The sequence below is a fragment of the Antechinus flavipes genome, chromosome 2 (genome assembly GCF_016432865.1).
Source record: "Antechinus flavipes isolate AdamAnt ecotype Samford, QLD, Australia chromosome 2, AdamAnt_v2, whole genome shotgun sequence".
NCBI classification, from domain to species: Eukaryota; Metazoa; Chordata; class Mammalia; order Dasyuromorphia; family Dasyuridae; genus Antechinus; species Antechinus flavipes.
The window spans coordinates 616,620,959-616,641,024 of NC_067399.1; the positions used below are offsets into that span (position 1 = coordinate 616,620,959).

The window sequence follows — 20,066 nt, forward strand, 5'->3', positions numbered from 1 at the left end:
CTAAATAGTTTGTGCAAATTATCTATAGAATAAGGCAACATTAAAAGGGAAAAGGGGCAGGGGTGGTAATGAGAAAAATCTTTTGCAACATGTAGCATATGAGCTGAATCTTTGTTTTTTAATGGGAGAGGGAAGAGGCAATTGGGGTTAAGTAAATTGCTAAATTTCCATAAGTTGGAAATGTCTGAGGTTGGATTTGAATTCAAGTCCTCCAGACTCCAGGGCTGGTATACTATCCACTGTACCATCTACCTGCCCCTATTATTATAATAATCATTTTATATGAATTACCATTTTTATATTCTTCAAGGAAGCCAGTGATTCATAAGTGGCAGAAGTGAGGAAGAAGAACCCTTTTAGGCATGGGGGACATCCAGTGAAAAGATCAGAGAAGATGAAGAGTCAAGTATACAGTACAGTATGTAGGCCAGTATAACTGGAATGTATGGGGAAAAAATAGAATAAGAATACTGATAAGAAGGGGACAGCTAGGTGGCATAGTGGATAGAGCACCAACCCTGAAGTCAGGAGGACCTGAGTTCAAATCTGACCTCAGACACTTATTACTCCCTAGCTGTGTAACCTTGAGCAAGTCACAACCCCAATTGCCTCAGCCAAAAAAAAAAAAGATACTGATAAGAGAAAGGATCCAGGTCACAATAAGTTTTAAATGATAAAAAGTGGAATTTATATTGCTCTGAGAAGGGATTAGCAACCACTAGGATTTCTTAAATAAGTGGGTGACATGGTCTATACTTTAGAAAAATTACTTTGGCAGTTGTATGAAGGATAGATTGCAGTTGATTGGACAATTGATTAGATATGAGGAATAAGTGAAAGTGAAGAGTAAGGGATGATGTCAAATTTGGGAACCTGGAAGACTGGAAGAACTGGGGTACCCTAGACAGTGACAAAAACTTTCAGAAAAAAAAAAAAAGAATGGGTTTGGGGAGGGACAAATAACAAGTTCTGTTTTGTGTGTATTGAGTTTGAGATGCCAAAGTACAACCAAACTTGAAATGGTTAGTAGGCAATTGCTGATTCAGATTGGGTCTCAGGAAAAAGGCTAGGGCTGAATATATAGATCTAAGAATCATTTGATATTGAAATGATAATTGAATTCATGCTGGCTGATGAAGTTACCAAATGAGAGAGGACAAATTAAAAAGAGAAGAGAGCCTGGGGCAAACTTTGTGTTACACTGGCAGAGAGTGGTGTGACAGATGAAAATCCAGCAAAAGCGACTGAGAATAAGTGATTAGACTCTTACAACAAAAACCAAGAGTGAGCAGAAGACAAGAAAATCCAGAGGAGAGAGAATATTCAGGAAAAGAAGGTGGTTAATGGTTTCAAATGCTGCAGAGAGATCAAGAGTGGTTAGAATTGAGAAAAGAGCATGACATCTGTCTATTGGATCTTGGTAACTTTGGAAAAAGCACTTTCAGTTGAATAATGAAGTTGAAAGCCAGATTACAAAAGGTTTAAAAGAGAAAGGAGAAAAAATAGAGGCATTGGGTGTAGGTAGCTTTTTTCCCAAGGAATCTGACTAAGAAGTGGGAGACATTTATGATGGTAACTACCATGAATGTAGGATCTAGCACAGGTTTTTATGGTTAAGAGAGAACTGGTATTCTTGTGGATAGAGAGAAATTAAAGGTTGGAGCAAGGATGAGAGCAGGGGCGACCTTCTAGAGAAGATGAAAGAGAACGGGATCAGAAGTGGTATATACACATACATATACATATATATGTGTATATGTATATATATATACATGATATACTATATTTTCAATATATTCATGCATGCATAGATATATATAAGTAGTTGTTGTTTAGTTGCTCATCGTGTCCTACTCTTCATGGTCTTGTGAACCATGGCACACAAATGTTGTCCATGGAGTTTTCTTGGAAAAGATACTGGAAAGATTTTCCATTTCCTTCTCTGGTGTATTAAGACAAACAGAGTTAAGGGACTTGCCTAAGATCACAATGCTAGTAAGTGTCTGAGGCTAGATTGGAATCCAGATCTTCCTGACACCGAGCCCAGAGCTCTATCTATTGAGCCATCTAGCTACCTCATATATAAGTATAAATACATATTTGTGGCTATTTTTTATATGTGTGTGTATAGATGTATATAAATACATATACGTGTATATGATACATATATTCATAGGTACATGCATATACCCCTTCTCCCCGGCAGGTTGAGAATATGAAGAACAAAGACAAGCGTCTGAAGCTCATGAATGAGATTCTTGGTGGAATAAAGGTAAGAAGCAGAGCCTGGAGCTCCCTCCAGCCACAGTGTGGTCATAGGCATTCATTAGTTTATTGAATTTTATGAACACTTCAGAGATCTGAAATTCTGAGCCCTTTGTCCTGGTGAGTATCCTGATCCAACTGATACCCTGTGGAGTCTCATTTTCCTCGTGTTACTGCCCCTTATTCTTTCATTAAAGTAGTCCATCCCCCGTGCCCTTTTATGAAGTAGTGGAGACGTAGGGTTTTACAAGGCTGTGCTGGTGGAATGAGAATTCTGGCAGTCACTACCAAACTGTAAAGACTGAGTAGGGCCTGGAGATGGTCTGCTGTTGTCTGAGAACCAGTTTAGCTAATTTAGAGAGTTACATCACCTATTTGTCACCAGAAAATGAATTCTTCTGCCATTGTTACTCTTGATGACCATCTATTATATTGAAGTTGCAATCTACATTGTTGGAAGGACTATTCATCCAGTGAAATGTCAGGCTGTAGAATTGTTTGAAATATTGCCCTCTCAGCTTTTGAACTTACTCAAAGACTTGAGACCTTTATTTTGAGTATCCTTTTCATTGACATTGGCACAGTTCAAATGCTTCTCTTCTAAAGCTTTCCTTTTCTCTGTTGAAATCTTATTCCAGTTTTTGTCCTAAGATCCTGATAGATGATACTTGCCAAAGTATATGTGTCAGTGTTCAGCAGGTTATCCTGGAAAAAGCAAAGAACTAGGAATTAGGAAATCTAGTCTTGCTGCATAGCTTTGGACAATCACTTCATCTTATACATCCTAATCTGAAAATTAGGCTTTTGGACTAGGGGGCCCTCAAGTTTTTTCCAGTTCTAAAATTCAGTGGCCCTCTGACTTTGGTAGATCCTGAAATACTTTGCCTGGGAACCTTCATTTATGGAGCAGATCCAGGGGATTCGAAAGAAGGAGCTAAAGAACTTGAAGTCATATTCTCTGTTGCAGTCTGTTGTGGTCTTCATCTTCAATCTAGCCCCTATTATGGTAAGTGTGAGAAAACAAAATAGGGTCAGTGAAATGAGTGTTTTTGGTATGTTGGGGCAATTTCCTGGAGGGAACAGACCATCTTACTCCCTTCCCCCAAAAGCCCTAGAAGTTCTGGGTTTGTTCCATGTCATGATATTCAGCCAATTAACAGGCATTTATTTATTTATGATTTACTATGTGCTGTGTGTTACACTGTACTGAGTGCAAAAAAAAAAAAAAAGGTATAAAAAAAGAGCTAAGAGTCTCTACTACCCTAAGTATAAAGTTTTCTTTGATGAATTGTCCACTTACTCTGATGAGTAAGCCCCCCATTGTAATGCAGCAAGTGGGATGAGATGAACTTACAGGCAAAGTAGGGTATAGTCAGAGGTGTACTGATAAAAATATTTAACAATCAGCTCTTGACATTTTTTCCCACTATTCTCTTAAGTCTAGACAATCAATAATAAATCAAGCCATGATTTGAAGAATTTGCTAATTTTTGCCATGTAAATACTCACGCCAAATTTAACAATCCACTTATATGTGTTCCAACACACCCTGACTGCACCGCATACCAGTAAAAGCCTATAGTTAAATTTTTGGTGTGAGCCTATGGGAGGGCAACACATCCTCACCTGTGCACCAAAACAGATGCCAAGCCCCTCTCTCTTTCTTCCTTCATCCAGGGGCGGCAGCAGAGAGCCACAACCCCTTATGAAAAACTTCATCTTTCTCTAATTCTAGGTGGCCCTGAGGAGCCTAAAGCTTTTGACTAATCAAGTTAGTTCTCTCTCTGACTAACCAGGAATCACTTAGCTGGAGCCTTCTACCAGCACATTGCCCCTAGTGGCCACAGCTAGGCTGAGCAGCTTTTTTCCAGCCCCTTTCCTCATCCCATCCCCTGCACCTGTACCTGCAGCTCTTGTCCTGCTATTGTTCCATGGCGTAAACTGGAGCCTGTGAGAATTGCCCAAATTCCCTTATCAAATCAATAGTCCTCTGAACAGCTTCCTTCAGCTTTCCCTTGTTTATATGTGAAACTGGACTTTGCCTGGATCACTCACACGGGAAGTGGAAGGAACTTGCATCCAGGAGAAGATATAAAGTACTGGCAACAGAGAGCGGTAGAATATAAGCTCCCTGAGGTCAGCCACTTCTCATTTTCGTCTTGGAATCCCCAGCCTAGAGCCTGGCATAGTCAGTAAACATTTATTAAGCACCTACTATGTTCCAGCACCATGAAATAGACAGGGAGAGATTGAAGATAAGTGAAAGAATGGAGATGGTAGAAGGGGTAATCTGTCGGGTTTTGCCTTGGTAAGAAGCAAAGCCACTTCATCATGTGAGAAAGAGGTATCTAAGGGATGCAAGATCAGGAAGTGGAAAGGAGAGGTAGTTCTTGACAATCAACCTCAGTTTTTTTCTTTAAAATAAGAGGCAAAGTTCTTAGCTGAGAGGGGTTGTAGTAGGTGCTCAATGAATGTTCTTTGATTGATTGACAACCCCCCCCTCCAACAAATATGTTTTGAATGTATACAGTTGAGAGTTAGAACTAGGCTAGTTTTAAAAAAAATTAAAAATGAAAAAAAGAAAAGAATTAGGCTAGTTATTGCCTCTAAAATTATGTAATTTTCTTATGATCTTGTGATTCTCAGGTATCATTGATAACTTTCACTGTCTATGTCCTGGTGGATAGCAATAATGTTTTGGATGCACAAAAGGCCTTCACTTCTATTACTCTGTTTAATATACTGCGCTTCCCCCTGGCCATGTTCCCAATGCTAATTTCTTCTTTGCTCCAGGTAAGTAGTAGTAGTAGTTGTACTACTAGTAATAATGACAATGATGATGATAATAATAATGAAGAAGAGTAACAATGATAATAATGAAGAATAGTAAGAGTAATAATAATAATGAGTAGTAGTAGTAATAATAATGATAATAATAATGAAGAGGAGGAGGGGAAAATAGTGTAATGATAAAAATGAGTAGTAGTGATGATAATAATGAAGAATAGAAGTAGAATAGTACTAATAGTGATAATGATAATAATAAGGAATAGTAATAATAATGATAATAATAATGGGGAGTGGTAATAATAATGATAATGATAATAATAATAATAATGAAGAAGAGGAGGGGAATAATGGTGGTAGTAATGATAATAATAATGAAGTGCAAGAGGAGTAATAGTGGTAGTAATGATAATGACAAAGAATAGTAATAGTAATGATAAATGATAATATTAAGGAAAAATAATAGTAACAGTAGCAATGTTAATAACAATGAGGAGGAGGAGGAGTAATAGTAATGATAATGAAGAGGATGAAGGGGAATAATGATAATATTAATGAGTAGTGATGACAATGACAATAATCATGATGATTACCACTCAGATGACTCTTTAAGGTATACAAAGCATTTTGCATACATTATTTCATTTGATCTTCATTACACCATAGGGCTATTATGATTTCAATTTTATAGATTAGGAAATGTCAGCTGAGAAAGATTAGATGGCTTTCCCAGGATTATACAAGTTCAAATTCAAGTCATCCTATTTCCTCATTTGGTTTATCCATTTTATTTCCTTGGTGCTAAGAGTATACCATGATAAAGTTTATAACATGAAATGAGAATGCCCCATCATATAAAGCAGAATAGAGGATAATAAAATTAGAAGGGACTTTAGAGAACATCCTCTCCTAATCCCCCAATTTATAGATGAAGAGACCAATACCTATAAAGATGAAGTTACTTGCTCAGAGTATTTCATGTTCTTGGAATGCTTTGGTGCATTTCCAGGTAGACATGGGGTCTTTCCCAATTACCTTGCCATTCTAAGGGCTTGTAGGTCTTCTGGAGCTGGCTGGTCTGACTTCTGTTGAGTCATTTAATAGTTCTAACCTTTAATTTCACCATCTGTAGAATGAAGATGATAACTTTTATACTTGTCTCCCTGGAAAATAATAGGTAAAAATATTCTCTTTGATGCTGAAGTATTTCTTGACTTGACTTGACTTATTATTCTTCCTGGAGTTTATAATGGTCTTAAGCTACTCTTGAAGTCTGTTCTCTGTTTTTGTGATCTTTTCCATTTAAATCTCCAGCCTCCATAAACATTCCCTCTTTCAGTGATTTCTTCAGCATTTCATCCCTTACTGTTCTCTCAGAGGGCCCTGCCACAGGTAGGAAACTCAGTGCCACAAAGAGAGGAAAGAATCTCTTCTTATATAATAACACAAATGAGGTATAGTTAGGGAGCATCAAGACTGGGGAATCTAGGCTTGTTTGGTAGCTTTTAACTCTGAAGAATACTTTGTACTTTCTTGTAGGTTAGTGTTTCTACGGAGCGCCTGGAAAAGTACTTGACTGGAGATGACTTGGATACATCCAGCATTCGATGGGATGTTCATTCTGGTAAATGATGGTCTTTTGAAATTAGATCAAGTTTCCCCACAGGTAGCATTTAGGATAGTAATTTTTAAACCTGTTTTTCTATCTCTGTTGTAGTTATAATTTTCTCATTGAGAAATTTTCTCATCAAGAAGAAATGAATAGGTGAATGTTACCAAATTCTCAAAACAAAATTACTTTACATTTAAATATTAAAAGTACATATTTTATAGAGTATATTGAGTGACCATTAGACATCACAGACCTTAGAAGAAATTACTAAACTGAGAATACAAATAAATATATTGTAATCATAGGTCATCCATGAATTTAGCATGCAATCTGGGCCACATATATTAGGTGTGCTGCCATAGTAGTCATGAGCAAATAAAATAGGGCCAGGGAAGTGACAGGAATGTAAATCAAGGAGACATGTTGATATAGGCAGATCTTAGTAAGGTTTGGAAATCAAAGCAGTAAACACTAGCAATCAATCAGTCAACAAGCAACTATTGAGTGCCTCCTATGAGCCAGGCACTGTTCTAGGTGCTGGGGTACATCTCTATGTCCTGGTGGATAGCAATAATGTTTTGGATGCACAAAAGGCCTTCACTTCTATTACTCTGGTAATGGTCTTAAGCTACTCTTGAAGTCTGTTCTCTGTTTTTGTGATCTTTTCCATTTAAATCTCCATGATCCATATGTGAAAACATGAGATCATCTCTGCTCTCACTGTGCTTATATGCAAATAGCTGAGACAAGTACATATAAAAGTACAAACAGCATAAATATGAAGTAAATAAACACAAGGCATTTTGGAGAGTGGATGTTAGTAAATGGCAGGAACAGAAGAACCTTTTGAAAAATGAGAGCCCTTTGAGAAATGAAAGTCAGAGGGAGGCAGTAACTGACCAAGACTGGCTACTAAAGAAGAACTTAGATCACCAAGGTATTGGGGGAGATAGGGCAGCAAGACTCCAGCCAAGGAAACTGGGCAAGATCTGAGATACCCGCGATAGAAAAATCCAAGCCAATCCTTGTCTCATCCTAGTACGTTTTATATATATATATATCTATATATACCAGGAACCAGTCTTTAAAAATGAATGGTCTGGGACAAGAGGGACTCTATCTTGTTGGAATAGAAATTGAGTAGCAATTGAAACAATGGGCCTAGACACATTTTCTGCCTTGTCTCTAACTGAAAGAGCTTACATTTCTCTCAATAGACAAAGCTGTTCAATTCCACAAAGCCTCCTTTACCTGGGACCGAGGTATTGAGCCAGCCATCCAAAAGTGAGTAGTCAACGCCACTGTCATTTCTGAAGAGTTTTCATTGCTGGTCCCAGGTATCTCAGGGCTTTAGTTCTTTATATATAAGTTCTTTAAATGAAATAGAGAGAAAAACACCTGTGTTAGAGGATTTTTCTAAAATAGAGAAGGGAGAGAAAAAAGCTATAGACTCGTGGTCAGGTGAATTTCTCAAGATCAGGATTTGCAGAAATTTGATAACACCTAGTAATTGAAATCTTTTTTCCCTATGACTGTATGATTGGTATTGAACTACACAGATCTGACTCAGGTACCACTACAACCTTTAATTTTGCTCTTACTGGAATATTCTCTCCTAAGGTCCTACCCTGAAGCTTTTTCATTATTTAGTTGAATTCTGGGTTACCAAAGCCAATGCCATAAAGACTTCTAGAAAAGGCCATTGGTCTAAAACTCAAAATTAAAGTTTATTTAAAGTTTAGAAGTCCATTTTTTCCCACACTAGATCCCTCATCCCAATTAGCATAGAGAGATTAAAAAGACTGGGAGATATTGCCTATGGTTCTAAATGTGTTGGTTAAAGGTAGAAAGTGTAGGGTTAAGAAATTTATCTTGTCTAGAATGCAAGAATCCATGAAAACATTTTGGGTCCCTTCCTTGAGTAGAATGTAAGCTCCCTGAGGGCAAGAACTATTTAATTGTCATTTCTGCATCCCACTGGCTTGATACAGTACCTTGAGCTTTGTTTCTCCTTATTTTGGGGGCTCAACTTATGACAAAATTCTTTTTACTAATGCAAATTGGCAAAATGCCCTGCAATTTATAGTTTTTGAGTTTGTCCAGGGGTACTAAGAAATTAGGTGACTTTCCCAATGTCACGTAGACTACATTTATCAGAGAGAAGACTTCAAAGCTGTGCATGATCTATGCTACCTTTCCCCTTGCATATACTTAATAAAAGCTTGCTGAATTGAAGACATAAACATAGCTCTGGTAGAAATGAGGGAAGGAGTGATTAAGTCATGGGTTTGGAAAAGCAAAGTTTCCAACTTTGAAGGATAAGAGTGTCCCAATGCTGAAATCTCCTTGAAGACTCTGGGCTTTGGTCCCTATCTTGATTCTCTCTGTGTCTCCATCTCTATGTCTCTGTTGCTTTGTCTGTCTAAGTCTCTCTCCTTTCCTCCTTCCCCTAACTAGCCTCTTTTCTCTTTCAGTGTGACTCTGGACATTAAGACAGGCCAACTGGTAGCTGTGGTTGGGGCTGTTGGCTCTGGGAAATCCTCTCTAATGGCGTCCATATTGGGAGAAATGGAGCCTGTCCATGGGCACATCACTCTCAAGGTGAGGAAAAATATCTGGATGATGCATCTCTGACTTTTGACCATAGAGGCAGAAATAAATATTTTAATGAAATTTAAAAATTAATTTCCTTAATGAAATTAATAAAATGTCTTGACATTTTGAGTCTGAAAATTAGAAGTCACATTTGGAAGTTTCTCATTTGAAAATATATACTGGGGTAAAAGTCTAATTTATAACCTCAGCCCTGGATCATTCCAAATAGAGATGAATGAATGGAAAAAAAAATTATTAACCCTTTATTATAGACAAAGTACTGTATGAAGTGATAAAGATACAAGTAGAAAAGTATGGCTGTCCTTGCTCTCAAAGATCTCACATTCTAATGGAGGAGACAGCACCTATATATATAGGAGGTTCCCATTTCAAAGCAGATAGAAAGGCACCCTTGCTACTTAGGATGGAAAAGCAGAGAGTAATAAATGCCTCTTCCTATGTTATCTCATTGTGACTAGAAGGGCTGCTCTTTCTGTTTTATATCTTGACTCTTCCTCCAAAATCAGTCAGTCCAGCTAGATCAGGTTCTACTGCTAGACTATGTTAGTTTGGATATGTGTAAATCTTGAACCAAAGATTAGCTTCATTTATTCATTTAATAAGCACCTTTTTAGTACCAACTTGTGTCAGGCACTGTGCTAAGTGCTTCATTAGTGGAGATTGATTACTTAGTGTTTCATTCCTGCTTGAGGGAGGAGTTAGTGAAAGCTACAGAGAAAAGAAATCCTGGTCTTCTGACTTTAAACTTAGAGGGAATTTATCCCATTCCAGACTCTCCTCAGGTCTCTGAAGGGAGAGAAGGACTCTGGGAGAAAGCTGACATATATACTGATCTTATGAGCCAAGGGTTATATATGACTATCCAAAAATATCATACTCTCAGAGCAATTCGATTCTGCCACTAAATGGCCCTATTGTAAGGTATAATTCTGCTTTTGAAAAATATGCAGAGCAGTTCTATGCTATCCCAGAAATTATTCTCTGACACCCAATTTCCACCTTTTTTTCTGTCTTTGCTGTAGTTCTTTTTACCTCCTCCATCAATGACATACATGTGTTAATCCTAATCATTTAGCTCTGACTAGAATCTGGGTATCTTCAAATATATGTCCTATGCCCTTACCTCCTGAGCTTGAAATCCTCCTGTTCTTTATCTTTGGGGATCATATAGGGAAGACAAAATTAAAAAAAACAGTCATGGAATATCAAATGTGAATGAAATGGTTATCTTTATCTCCATGGGCATTGCAGTAAGTGTTGGCCAGGTTTCTAGATATTAGTGCCCAAGTGGTCTCATCCTATTTCTGTTTCTCAAAATTAGAGCTTTAGAAACATTATTCGTTTATTATGTTCTTCTCTTTGCTCCTGCATTCTCATTGTTTTTAGAATTATAACTGTCAATGTGACCTGATCTTTCTCCATCCAGGGCTCTATAGCCTACGTTCCTCAGCAGTCATGGATCCAGAATGGTACCGTGAAAGACAACATTTTGTTTGGATCCCCACTGGATGAAGAGAGATATTATCAGGTTCTAGAGGCCTGTGCTCTCCTCACAGATTTGAAAATACTGCCTGCAGGAGACCTCACTGAAATTGGAGAGAAGGTACTTGGAGCTCAAAGTGATTTGGGGTCCTGGAATCAGAAAGCAGGAAGGGTACTTAAACATGATAGGATCATTGATCTAAGGGAAGGGAACTTAGAGTCTATCTAGTACCAGCTCCCTTATTTATTTATTTATTTTTTTAGCTTTCCTAGGGTCATTTTAAACAATAATAATAGTTTTTTTTATTTTTCTAAATACATGCAAAGATTGTTTTCAACATTCACCTTTGCAAAACCTTGTGGTCCAAAATTTTCACCCTCCCTCCTCCCCTTCCACCTCCCCTAGATAGCAAATAATCCAATATAGGTTAAACATGTGCAATTCTTCTAAACATTCCTTTTATTTTTTAAGATGAAGGAAGTCAGGCCCAGAAAGAGGAATTATTTACTAAAGGTTACAAAGGTATCAAAAGGTACAATCAGAATTTGAATCCAATTTCACTGAACCATTGTGCCATGAATTCTAGCATGGTTTCAGCAATACTAATGGCAGTAACATAGTATTATTATGTATCATGTATATATATATTATGTAATAGTGAGCATTTTAAAGTGTTCGGAGTATTCTACCTCCATCACTTTATCTGTGCCTCATGACCATTTAAATGGGCACCAGTGGTAATCTTTCCACATCTCACTGATCATGTGGTCCTCCCTTTCATCCCTGACCCTTCACTTTATTTTGCAGATAAATGAACTGAGGTTCATTGGCATTAAATGTGTTGCCAAGGGTCACCAAATTAAGTGTGTGAAAAGTCAAAATAAGAACATTTTATTTTGATGTTCTTTCCACTATGATGTCCTGCCTTCCTTAGTAGAAATGTAGTAATAATGTAGTAGTAATGGAGGTCTCTGCATTTCTAAACCCTAACTAGAAGTCTTCCTCTTCAGCTATCCAAGTGACTTTCAGTGTTTTGTGGTCTGTAATGACTTGGGGGGTTAAATGAGGAAAACATTGTTGTGTGAGATACACAGCAAAGAAATTTTGAGAATAAAAGAAGGCTGGGGGAACTAGCTGGTAAGGAGTCAGCAGAAAAGAACAACCGAATAATTGTTTGTAAGGAGCAACTAGGTGGCAGAGGGGACAGAGGACCATCTCTGGAATCAAGAAGATTCATCTTTCTGAGTTCACATCTGGCCTCAGACACTTAGTATCTGGGTGACCCTAAATAAATCACTTTCCTCTGTTTGCCTCAGTTTCCTCATCTGTAAAATGAGCTGGAGAAAAAAAAAGTAAACTCTTCCAGTACCTCTAAGAAGAGAAAATCCCAAATGGGATCCAAATTGGAACACAAGGAATCAGACAGGACTGAATGATCCAACAACAGATGTGATCTGTTATTTTTAGCTCTCTTGTGGCGTGGGGTGAACAGAATTTTTTTTTTCATTTTTTAGGGCATAAACCTTAGTGGAGGGCAGAAGCAGCGCATCAGCCTAGCTAGAGCCGTTTATAACAACTCAGATATCTACATTTTGGATGATCCCCTCTCAGCTGTAGATTCTCACGTAGGAAAGCATCTTTTCAACAAAGTCATTGGCCCAAATGGGTTACTGAAGGACAAGGTAAGAATACAAAGGGGGGCAACTATGGCAGCTTTTTCTTGAATCCATCAAGAAGCATCCACTTTGTGCAAGGAATACAATTATGGAAGACCATGTGTGCTTTTGATGAACTTACAGGGGGTTGGGAAGACAGACAGAAAGAGATAGAGAGAATGACAAAGGAGGGGGTGCCTCTTTGTGTATTGTAGAATTATCTTTAGAGTCCTCTTGGTAAAAAATTGGTATAAAATCAGATACCTTGGGTTGTTTGATTTCATTGGCTAGAGCAGTGTGGGTCTGATTATTCTGTGGATCTATTAGCTTCATTATAATTGGGATTCCTTATATATCCTTTGGTCATAGATTGTATCATCCTTCCTTCACCAATCAGATATTTTGTGGATATGCTCTCTTGATCAATAGGGTAACTGAATAGGAGCAAACCCTATTGCTTCACTTGGTCAAAACAATCCAAAAATGTTAGTGCCACTAAGAGGTAGGTTAGAAGTGTTGTCTTTTTGTGCAGAGTTCAGTTATTATTATTATGGATTTGAGAAAAGTTAGGAAAAGAGGCAGGGTGGGGCCCCAGATTAGACTCAGAGTCCAAAGGAATTTCTTTCCTCAATTACTTTTATGGGGTGGAAGATTATAATCACAGCCCAATCTTATAGAAATGGATGACGGACTTGGAATATCCAATGATTCCTTTTGCAGACTCGAATATTAGTGACACATGGCATTCACTTCCTTCCCCAAGTGGATGAGATTGTGGTCTTGATGAATGGTGCCATGGTGGAGAAAGGATCCTACAGTGCTCTGTTGGCTAACAAAGCAACATTTGCCAAGAATCTGAAGCTATTTGCCAAGAAAAGCAGCTCAGAAGAAGAGGCCACAGGTACAGCAGTGAAAGTCACATAAGATACAACTGCCCCTGGGAGATGGTAAACATCTGGTCATGGAGTTTATTTTTCTATATAGTGAGCACATGACCTGAGATTCTTATTTAAAAAAGAGTTTGGGATCTTCAGAGGCTTTAGTTAGGGTGCTTAAAGATTATTTATCCAGACTCAGTCCCTGGAATTCTGGAATATAATGAATAAATGAAGTATATGAGAAAGCAGTGTATAGAAGAGCAAAAAACAAAAAAAAACAAAAAACTGTATTGATATAAACTCAATAAAAACTAAGAAGATATGTATATATATATGTGTATATATATATGTATATATATACACATATATATATATACACACATATTATATGTTTATTCCTTATCGAATCAATCTCAACCCTGCTGGCCTTCACCTCAGATACATCACTGGTACATTGGTCAACTGGTTAGGGATATTATACTTCTATTGGTTTTTGTGGCTCAATCCCCCAAACCTGGTAATGTCATTCTTTGGAACTTTCTATCCTTTACTATCCATCCCCTTTAACATGTAAGTAGATTATATTAAAAGAGGGGGGAAAATATCCAAAATCGGGATCTATTTCCCCGATGTAACAATGGAGACTAGACCCATGTTTCCATAAAGAAATTCCTTTTACCATTTGATACCCGAGTACTGGGCGAAAATGCTATCCATCCATTGAGGTGATGAGAATATTGGACTTAGAGTCAGGAAGACTTCTCTGGCCTCAAACACTTAACTATGTGACCCTGAGCAAGTCACTTAATCTTGTTTGGTCCGTTGCCTTATCTGTTAAATGAGCTGGTGAAAACACTCCAATATCTTTGCCAAAAAAACCCAAATGGGGTCATGAAGAGTCTGACTGAAGTCATGACTGAAATGACTGAACAACCATAATAACAATAATAATCATTGTCATTTACATAAGGCTTTCAGTTTGTAAAAACTGAGAAAGAGGTGTGTGTGAGGTAGGAATGTGTGAAGCAGAAACTGATTAAGTGACTCGTGCACTCATGTCTGAGGCAGAATAAAACTCACTATTCACTGTGCCACCAAACTCTCTCCAAAACAGATTTTATCTCTTTGGGAAATGCTTGAGAAAGGAAACATTCCCAATACTTTAGGGTCTGCTTTAGGCAAAGGGTATACAGATAATTCCTGAAACATGACTGTGTTTTATATTCAGCTGGTGGGTAAAGGGTAAGATCAAAATTTTCTGTGTTTCAATCTGGGGATTTGGTATGATTTCTATACATATAAATCCTGTTTTCTCTTTTAACATTTGTTTCTATGATCCTTATGTCTATTTCTAGTTAATGAAAGTGAAAGTGAAAATGAAGATGACCTTCTACCAAGTGTAGAAGAAGTTCCTAATGAAGCAGTCTCCATTACCTTAAAAAGAGAGAATAACTTTCAACGAACACTCAGTCGAAGGTTGGGAACCTGTCTTTTAGGAGTGGCCCCTGTTGCTTCCATTTTCTGACACCCATCACCTTCCCTCTTTAGCCTAAAGGAAGGAGTCTCCATACATTTAGCCTCAGAGTATCCTAGATTGAAAGGGACCCCCAAAGTCATGTAGCGTGATTTACTCATTTTATAGATGAGAGAACTGAGACACAGAGAAGTTAAGCAATTTGGCCAGAGTTACATGGGCAGTGAATGATATAGGATTCCAATTAAGGTCCTCTGATATTAAGTTTAATGCCATTTCCACTGTACCATTTTTTTTTCTGCCTTAACGGATGGAGGAGTGGGGGAAGGCTTGAGGATGAAACTAGGGGAGAGTGTGTGTGTGTGTGTGTGTAAGAGAGAGAAAGAGAGAGAGAGAGAGAGAGACAGACAGACAGACAGACAGAGATAGAGACAGAGACAGAGTAGACCAGTAAAGGACTAAAATATCAGCATTCCTAGAATGACTGTGTAGCTCAGAATGCATCCCAAAGAAAAGTAGTTTTTCCAAATAGAGCAGCAGCAGCATCTGCTAACAGGAAGTGCATTTATGAGGCTGCCTTCATCACACCTAAATATGGTGTTTTTCTACTCTCTAGATCCAGATCTGACAGCAACAGACAACGCAAGTCCCTCCGAAATTCCCTAAAAGTTGGTAATATGAAGCCAAAGCACAAAGAAAATGAAGAGATTGTGAAAGGACAAAAACTAATTGAGAAAGAAACGGTAGAAACTGGACAGGTAAAAAACAAACAAACAAACAAAAACCTGTCACCATCAAAATGATAGTTTCTTAGCTCAGAACTTCAGGACCACAAGCATGTTGCGACCTAATGTGCATATAAGCATATCCTACTTAATAGTTTAATTGTTCCTATAAAAATCTAATGATAAGTGAAATAACACCACTGAGGACAGTTAGTTCCATAGAAGCAACATTTGTGCTCCCATGAGTAAGATAGTGATGATGCTCAGGAAGGTTAATGCTGCTGGATGGTTCAAATGCCATCCAAATTATGTTTCAGCCAATCAATATTGTGGGTTGATAGGATTTGGTTGTGATATATTGATGATGTTATTGAAAAACAATATTGCATAGAGTTCCAGCCCTGAAGTCAGCAGAACCTGAGTTCAAATCTGGCTTCAGACACTTAACACTTCCTAGCTGTGTGACCCTGGGCAAGTCACTTAACCCCAATTGCTAAAAAAAGGAAGGAAGGAAGGAAGGAAGGAAGGAAGGAAGGAAGGAAGGAAGGAAGGAAGGAAGGAAGGAAGGAAGGAAAAAAAACAAAACAACAACAACAACCACCAAAAAAACCACTGGTTGGAAAACAGTTATACAAGGTGAATCTGTATCAGTCTTTCTTTTCCCTTTGTGCTCGCCCCTCCCAAACACACACACATACTATCTCCAGGGGACCACTGACCTGGTGGGTGTTTGCTTTGATGGCATTTGGACATTTGCCCATTGGCCTGACCCAGGTTCAGGCACCATGAGAAAATGGCTAGGAGACTTTACTACCAGCCTCTCTTCTTATCAAGGCTGTTGAGTTGCTCCTGATTACTGTTGTAGGCAGCTCTGATCACAAAGGTATCAGGGCATCTCCTGTTGATGAGGAGGAGAATAGTGATGGTAGTGATGATGATGGCGGTCATGAGGAGGAGGAGAAGGAGGAAGAGGAGGGTGGTAATTACATCCTGGTGGTGGTGGTGGTGATGATGATGATGATGATGTTGATGACGATGATGGTGTGGCGGCTTTCCAGGTGAAGTTTTCTGTCTTCCTGAAGTACCTGAATGCAATGGGATGGTGGTTTATCACCTTCATTCTCCTTGCTTATGTGACAAATTCTGTGGCTTTCATGGGATCCAACTTCTGGCTCAGTGAATGGACCAATGACTCCCAGGACTACTTGAATAAAACCTATCCAACCTCTCAACGGGATTTGAGGATCGGAATTTATGGAGTGCTGGGATTTACTCAAGGTTGGTCTGAGAATCCCCTCAGTAATAGAAAAGGAAGTATCTCATGTCTCTGGGGTTTGGGGTAACTTTTCTCTACCCAGAGCAAGATATTGACCAGAATCATGAACATTTTTAGGTTTCTTTGTGCTTTTGGCAAGTTTCCTGTCCACCTTTGGTTCCTTACATGCTTCACAGACCCTGCACTTGCAGCTGCTACACAACATCCTTCGAGCGCCCATGAGTTTTTTTGACACCACACCCACAGGCAGGATTGTGAACAGGTTTGCCAATGTGAGTACTTGGAAGGCAGTTGCGCTTTCTGAGATTCAAAGGTCCTTTGACTCTATCCCCCTCTGTTTCTTATAATAGTGAAGCAAAGGTGGAGAGGAGCCTGGCCACAGCTATGGAACAAGACCAAGAATCTTTAGACCCTTGTGTTGAAGCAAGAGGTGTCCTTTAAAAAAGGAAGGAGGAAGGAAGGAAGGAAGGAAGAAAGGAAGGAAGGGAGGGAGGGAGGAAGGAAGGAATGAAGGGAGGGAGGAAGGAAGGAATGAAGGAAGGAATGAAGGAAGGAAGGAAGAAAGGAAAAGAAATTATGGAAGGAGGAAAGGAAAGATGGAAGAAAGGGAAGGAAGGAAGGAAAGAAGGAAAAGAGAAATTATGGAAGGAGGAAAGGAAAGATAGAAGAAAGAGAAAGATGGAAGGAAAGAGAAAAGGGAGGAAGGAAGAAAAAGAAAAGAAATCTGGCAATTTCTTTAACAATTTATATCAGAATGTGATCTAGGGCATACAATATATATACAGCTAAATCAATTCAGACTAATCTGAGGAATAGGAGAGCAATAATACTTGAAGGGATTAGTTAGTCTCACCCTTTCTGGAAGAGTGAAGGAAGCTTGAAGGAAGATAATGATTTTAAAAGACAAAGGAGAGAGAAGAGTATTCCTGACGCAGGAAAAGTTTGTACAAATATCTCAAGTGGCTTGTGCAATGTTGAACGGGTCCAATTTGGCTGAAACCCTGAATGTGCAAAATAGAGTAATATAAATTTAAAAAATAAAATATAAAATAAAGTCTGGAAAGGTTGGCTGGAATCTAATGGCAGAGAGCCTTTAAAAAGCACAGTTGAGGACATGTATTTTACCTCAGGTGATTTAGGAAACCAGATTTTGAACAAAAAAGTAACATGGTCAAAACTGCTTCACAAGGATCATTTTAGAAGCTCAATGGAAACTGAATTGGAGAAGGGAGAAATTTAAGGCTGAGAGACCAATCAGAGGCTATGAAAATAGTCCAGATGAGGGCTGGGGAGCACCTGAGATAGTGCAGGAGCTATGTGAGTGAAGAAAGGAGGATGAATATGAGAGATGTTCTGGTACAGGCAACAGAATTTGACAATTAGTTGGATATAGGTGCTGAAAATTAAGGGATTAAAAAAAAAAAAGATTTCAAAACTGGCTGGATGATTGTGATCTCAATACAGCCAGAAAAGTTTGTAAACAGAATAGGCTTAGGAGAAATGATGAGTTCCATTTTGGATCTGCTGAGTATGAGATGCCAGTGGGACATATCTAAAGGGAGATGGCAAGTACACAATTAGTAATGTGCTACTGGAGTCCTGAAGAGGGATGTGTTGAGAAATATCTGCGTAGAGATGATCATTAAACTCATGGGCATAGATGAAACCACTGACTATGAAGATTTGTTAGAGAAACTTGGTACACTGGAAAGACTGCAAAAAACTTTGATTTGATTCCTGGCTCTGCCACTTATTACCTTTTGACCCCTTTGGTTCTAAGTTTACTCCTCTGTAAAAATTAGTAGGATTGGAATGAATGACTTCGAAAGGCCCTTGCAGTTCTATATCTCTTATCCTAAAAGAAATGGGCCCCAGATTGAACCTTGAGAGGCACCCACAGGCAGGAATAGTATGAGAAGCCAGCAAAAGGGATTCACAAGGATTGGTCAAAGAGAGAGGGGAATAAAGTGCCATTTAGGGAACTGCAGCCAGGAGAGGGTGGCTGGCTAAGTCAAAAGGAGATAGATGAAGGAGGCTAAGGAATAAGAAAAGGCCTCTGAATTTAATATTTAAAAGATCATTGTAGGGCAACCAGATGGTATCTGGAGTCAGGAGCAGCTGAATTCAAATCCAGTCTTAGGCACTTATTAACTCTGGGACTTTGGACAAGTCATTTAAATCTAATTGTCTCTAAAAAAGAATGACAACAAAAAATCGCTAGTCACCTTGGTGGAGGAAATCCTTTGCCTACTAGCATTTGTCACCATCTAATGATCACGGATAGACTAAATGAAAGAAAATTAAACTACTCTTTTCAGGAGAAGTTTTGGAAAAGTCTTTCCAAAACTGAGAAAGCTAATAGCATGAACATCCATGATTTATATGCTTACCTTGCATTGTAAAAGGCAGGGAGAGGAGATGATTGTCATGAATTATACCAGAGTAAAAAGAGTGGATGGAAGGACAAAGACATCACTTTCTCTAAAAAGAAATGAAAGCAAAAGCAGAAATAGGAAATCTCTTTTTTAAAAAACAAAGCATGAGTTAGGGGAATGGGTGGGAAAGGCCCTGAGGAATACTATCTCATCATTATTTCTTCACTCCATATTGCCCAGGACATTTCTACAGTGGATGACACCATACCTGCATCCTTCCGAAGTTGGATCATGTGCTTCTTGGGCATCATCAGTACCCTTGTCATGATCAGTGCAGTTACCCCAGTTTTCATCATCATCATCATCCCTCTGGCCATCATTTATATCTTCGTACAGGTAGAGACTTCCTACTTACTGCTGAGGCTCAATTTTCTAAAGGCTCCTCCAAAGGGGCTGCTCTTCTGCTTGCCCCTCACTCTTCTTAAGCTCCTTCCCCTTTTTCATTAGAATATTCACATCAAGAAGCTGAGACCAGAAGGCCCCTGTGGCCAAGGTGTTCAGCATCAGCCTTGGACTTCACCATTGTTGAGAAAAGCAAGACTGTATCAGGAAATAGGTGTGGAATTGAATCAAGATGATTCTGTCCAGCTATCAGATTACAGATTACTAGAGGGATTGTGCAGTGGATAGAGCACAAGCTCTCTCTGTAGTGAATCCTTTGAAGGAACCACTCAGGTGCATGCTAGCATTCCTGCAGAGAAGGTAGACCTCTTTCTGTGGCCTGTGCCATCCTAAAAGTGGGCATCAAGCTGGACTCCAATATGTAATTACTTCTAGGCTAAAGTCATCGTCCCTTACTCTGCACATGTATATGGACACGCCACCCCCACTTTTCTCACATTTCCTTGCTTTCTTTTCCT

The 20,066-nt window shown here is 38.7% G+C and overlaps 1 protein-coding gene across 1 annotated transcript in view; it reads left to right on the forward strand.

Annotated features, from left to right (window-relative positions):
* ABCC2 (ATP binding cassette subfamily C member 2) overlaps window positions 1-20,066 on the forward strand; it is a 70,769-nt gene that overhangs the window by 27,258 nt on the left and 23,445 nt on the right. Inside the window, exons 11-24 of the mRNA XM_051973823.1 lie at window positions 2,207-2,272; window positions 3,134-3,271; window positions 4,912-5,058; window positions 6,592-6,676; window positions 7,882-7,948; window positions 9,139-9,265; window positions 10,707-10,883; window positions 12,278-12,445; window positions 13,139-13,319; window positions 14,652-14,772; window positions 15,387-15,528; window positions 16,554-16,773; window positions 16,889-17,043; window positions 19,387-19,542. Coding sequence (XP_051829783.1) covers window positions 2,207-2,272; window positions 3,134-3,271; window positions 4,912-5,058; window positions 6,592-6,676; window positions 7,882-7,948; window positions 9,139-9,265; window positions 10,707-10,883; window positions 12,278-12,445; window positions 13,139-13,319; window positions 14,652-14,772; window positions 15,387-15,528; window positions 16,554-16,773; window positions 16,889-17,043; window positions 19,387-19,542 — 1,950 coding nt within the window. The remainder of the gene's footprint in view (window positions 1-2,206; window positions 2,273-3,133; window positions 3,272-4,911; window positions 5,059-6,591; window positions 6,677-7,881; window positions 7,949-9,138; window positions 9,266-10,706; window positions 10,884-12,277; window positions 12,446-13,138; window positions 13,320-14,651; window positions 14,773-15,386; window positions 15,529-16,553; window positions 16,774-16,888; window positions 17,044-19,386; window positions 19,543-20,066) is intronic.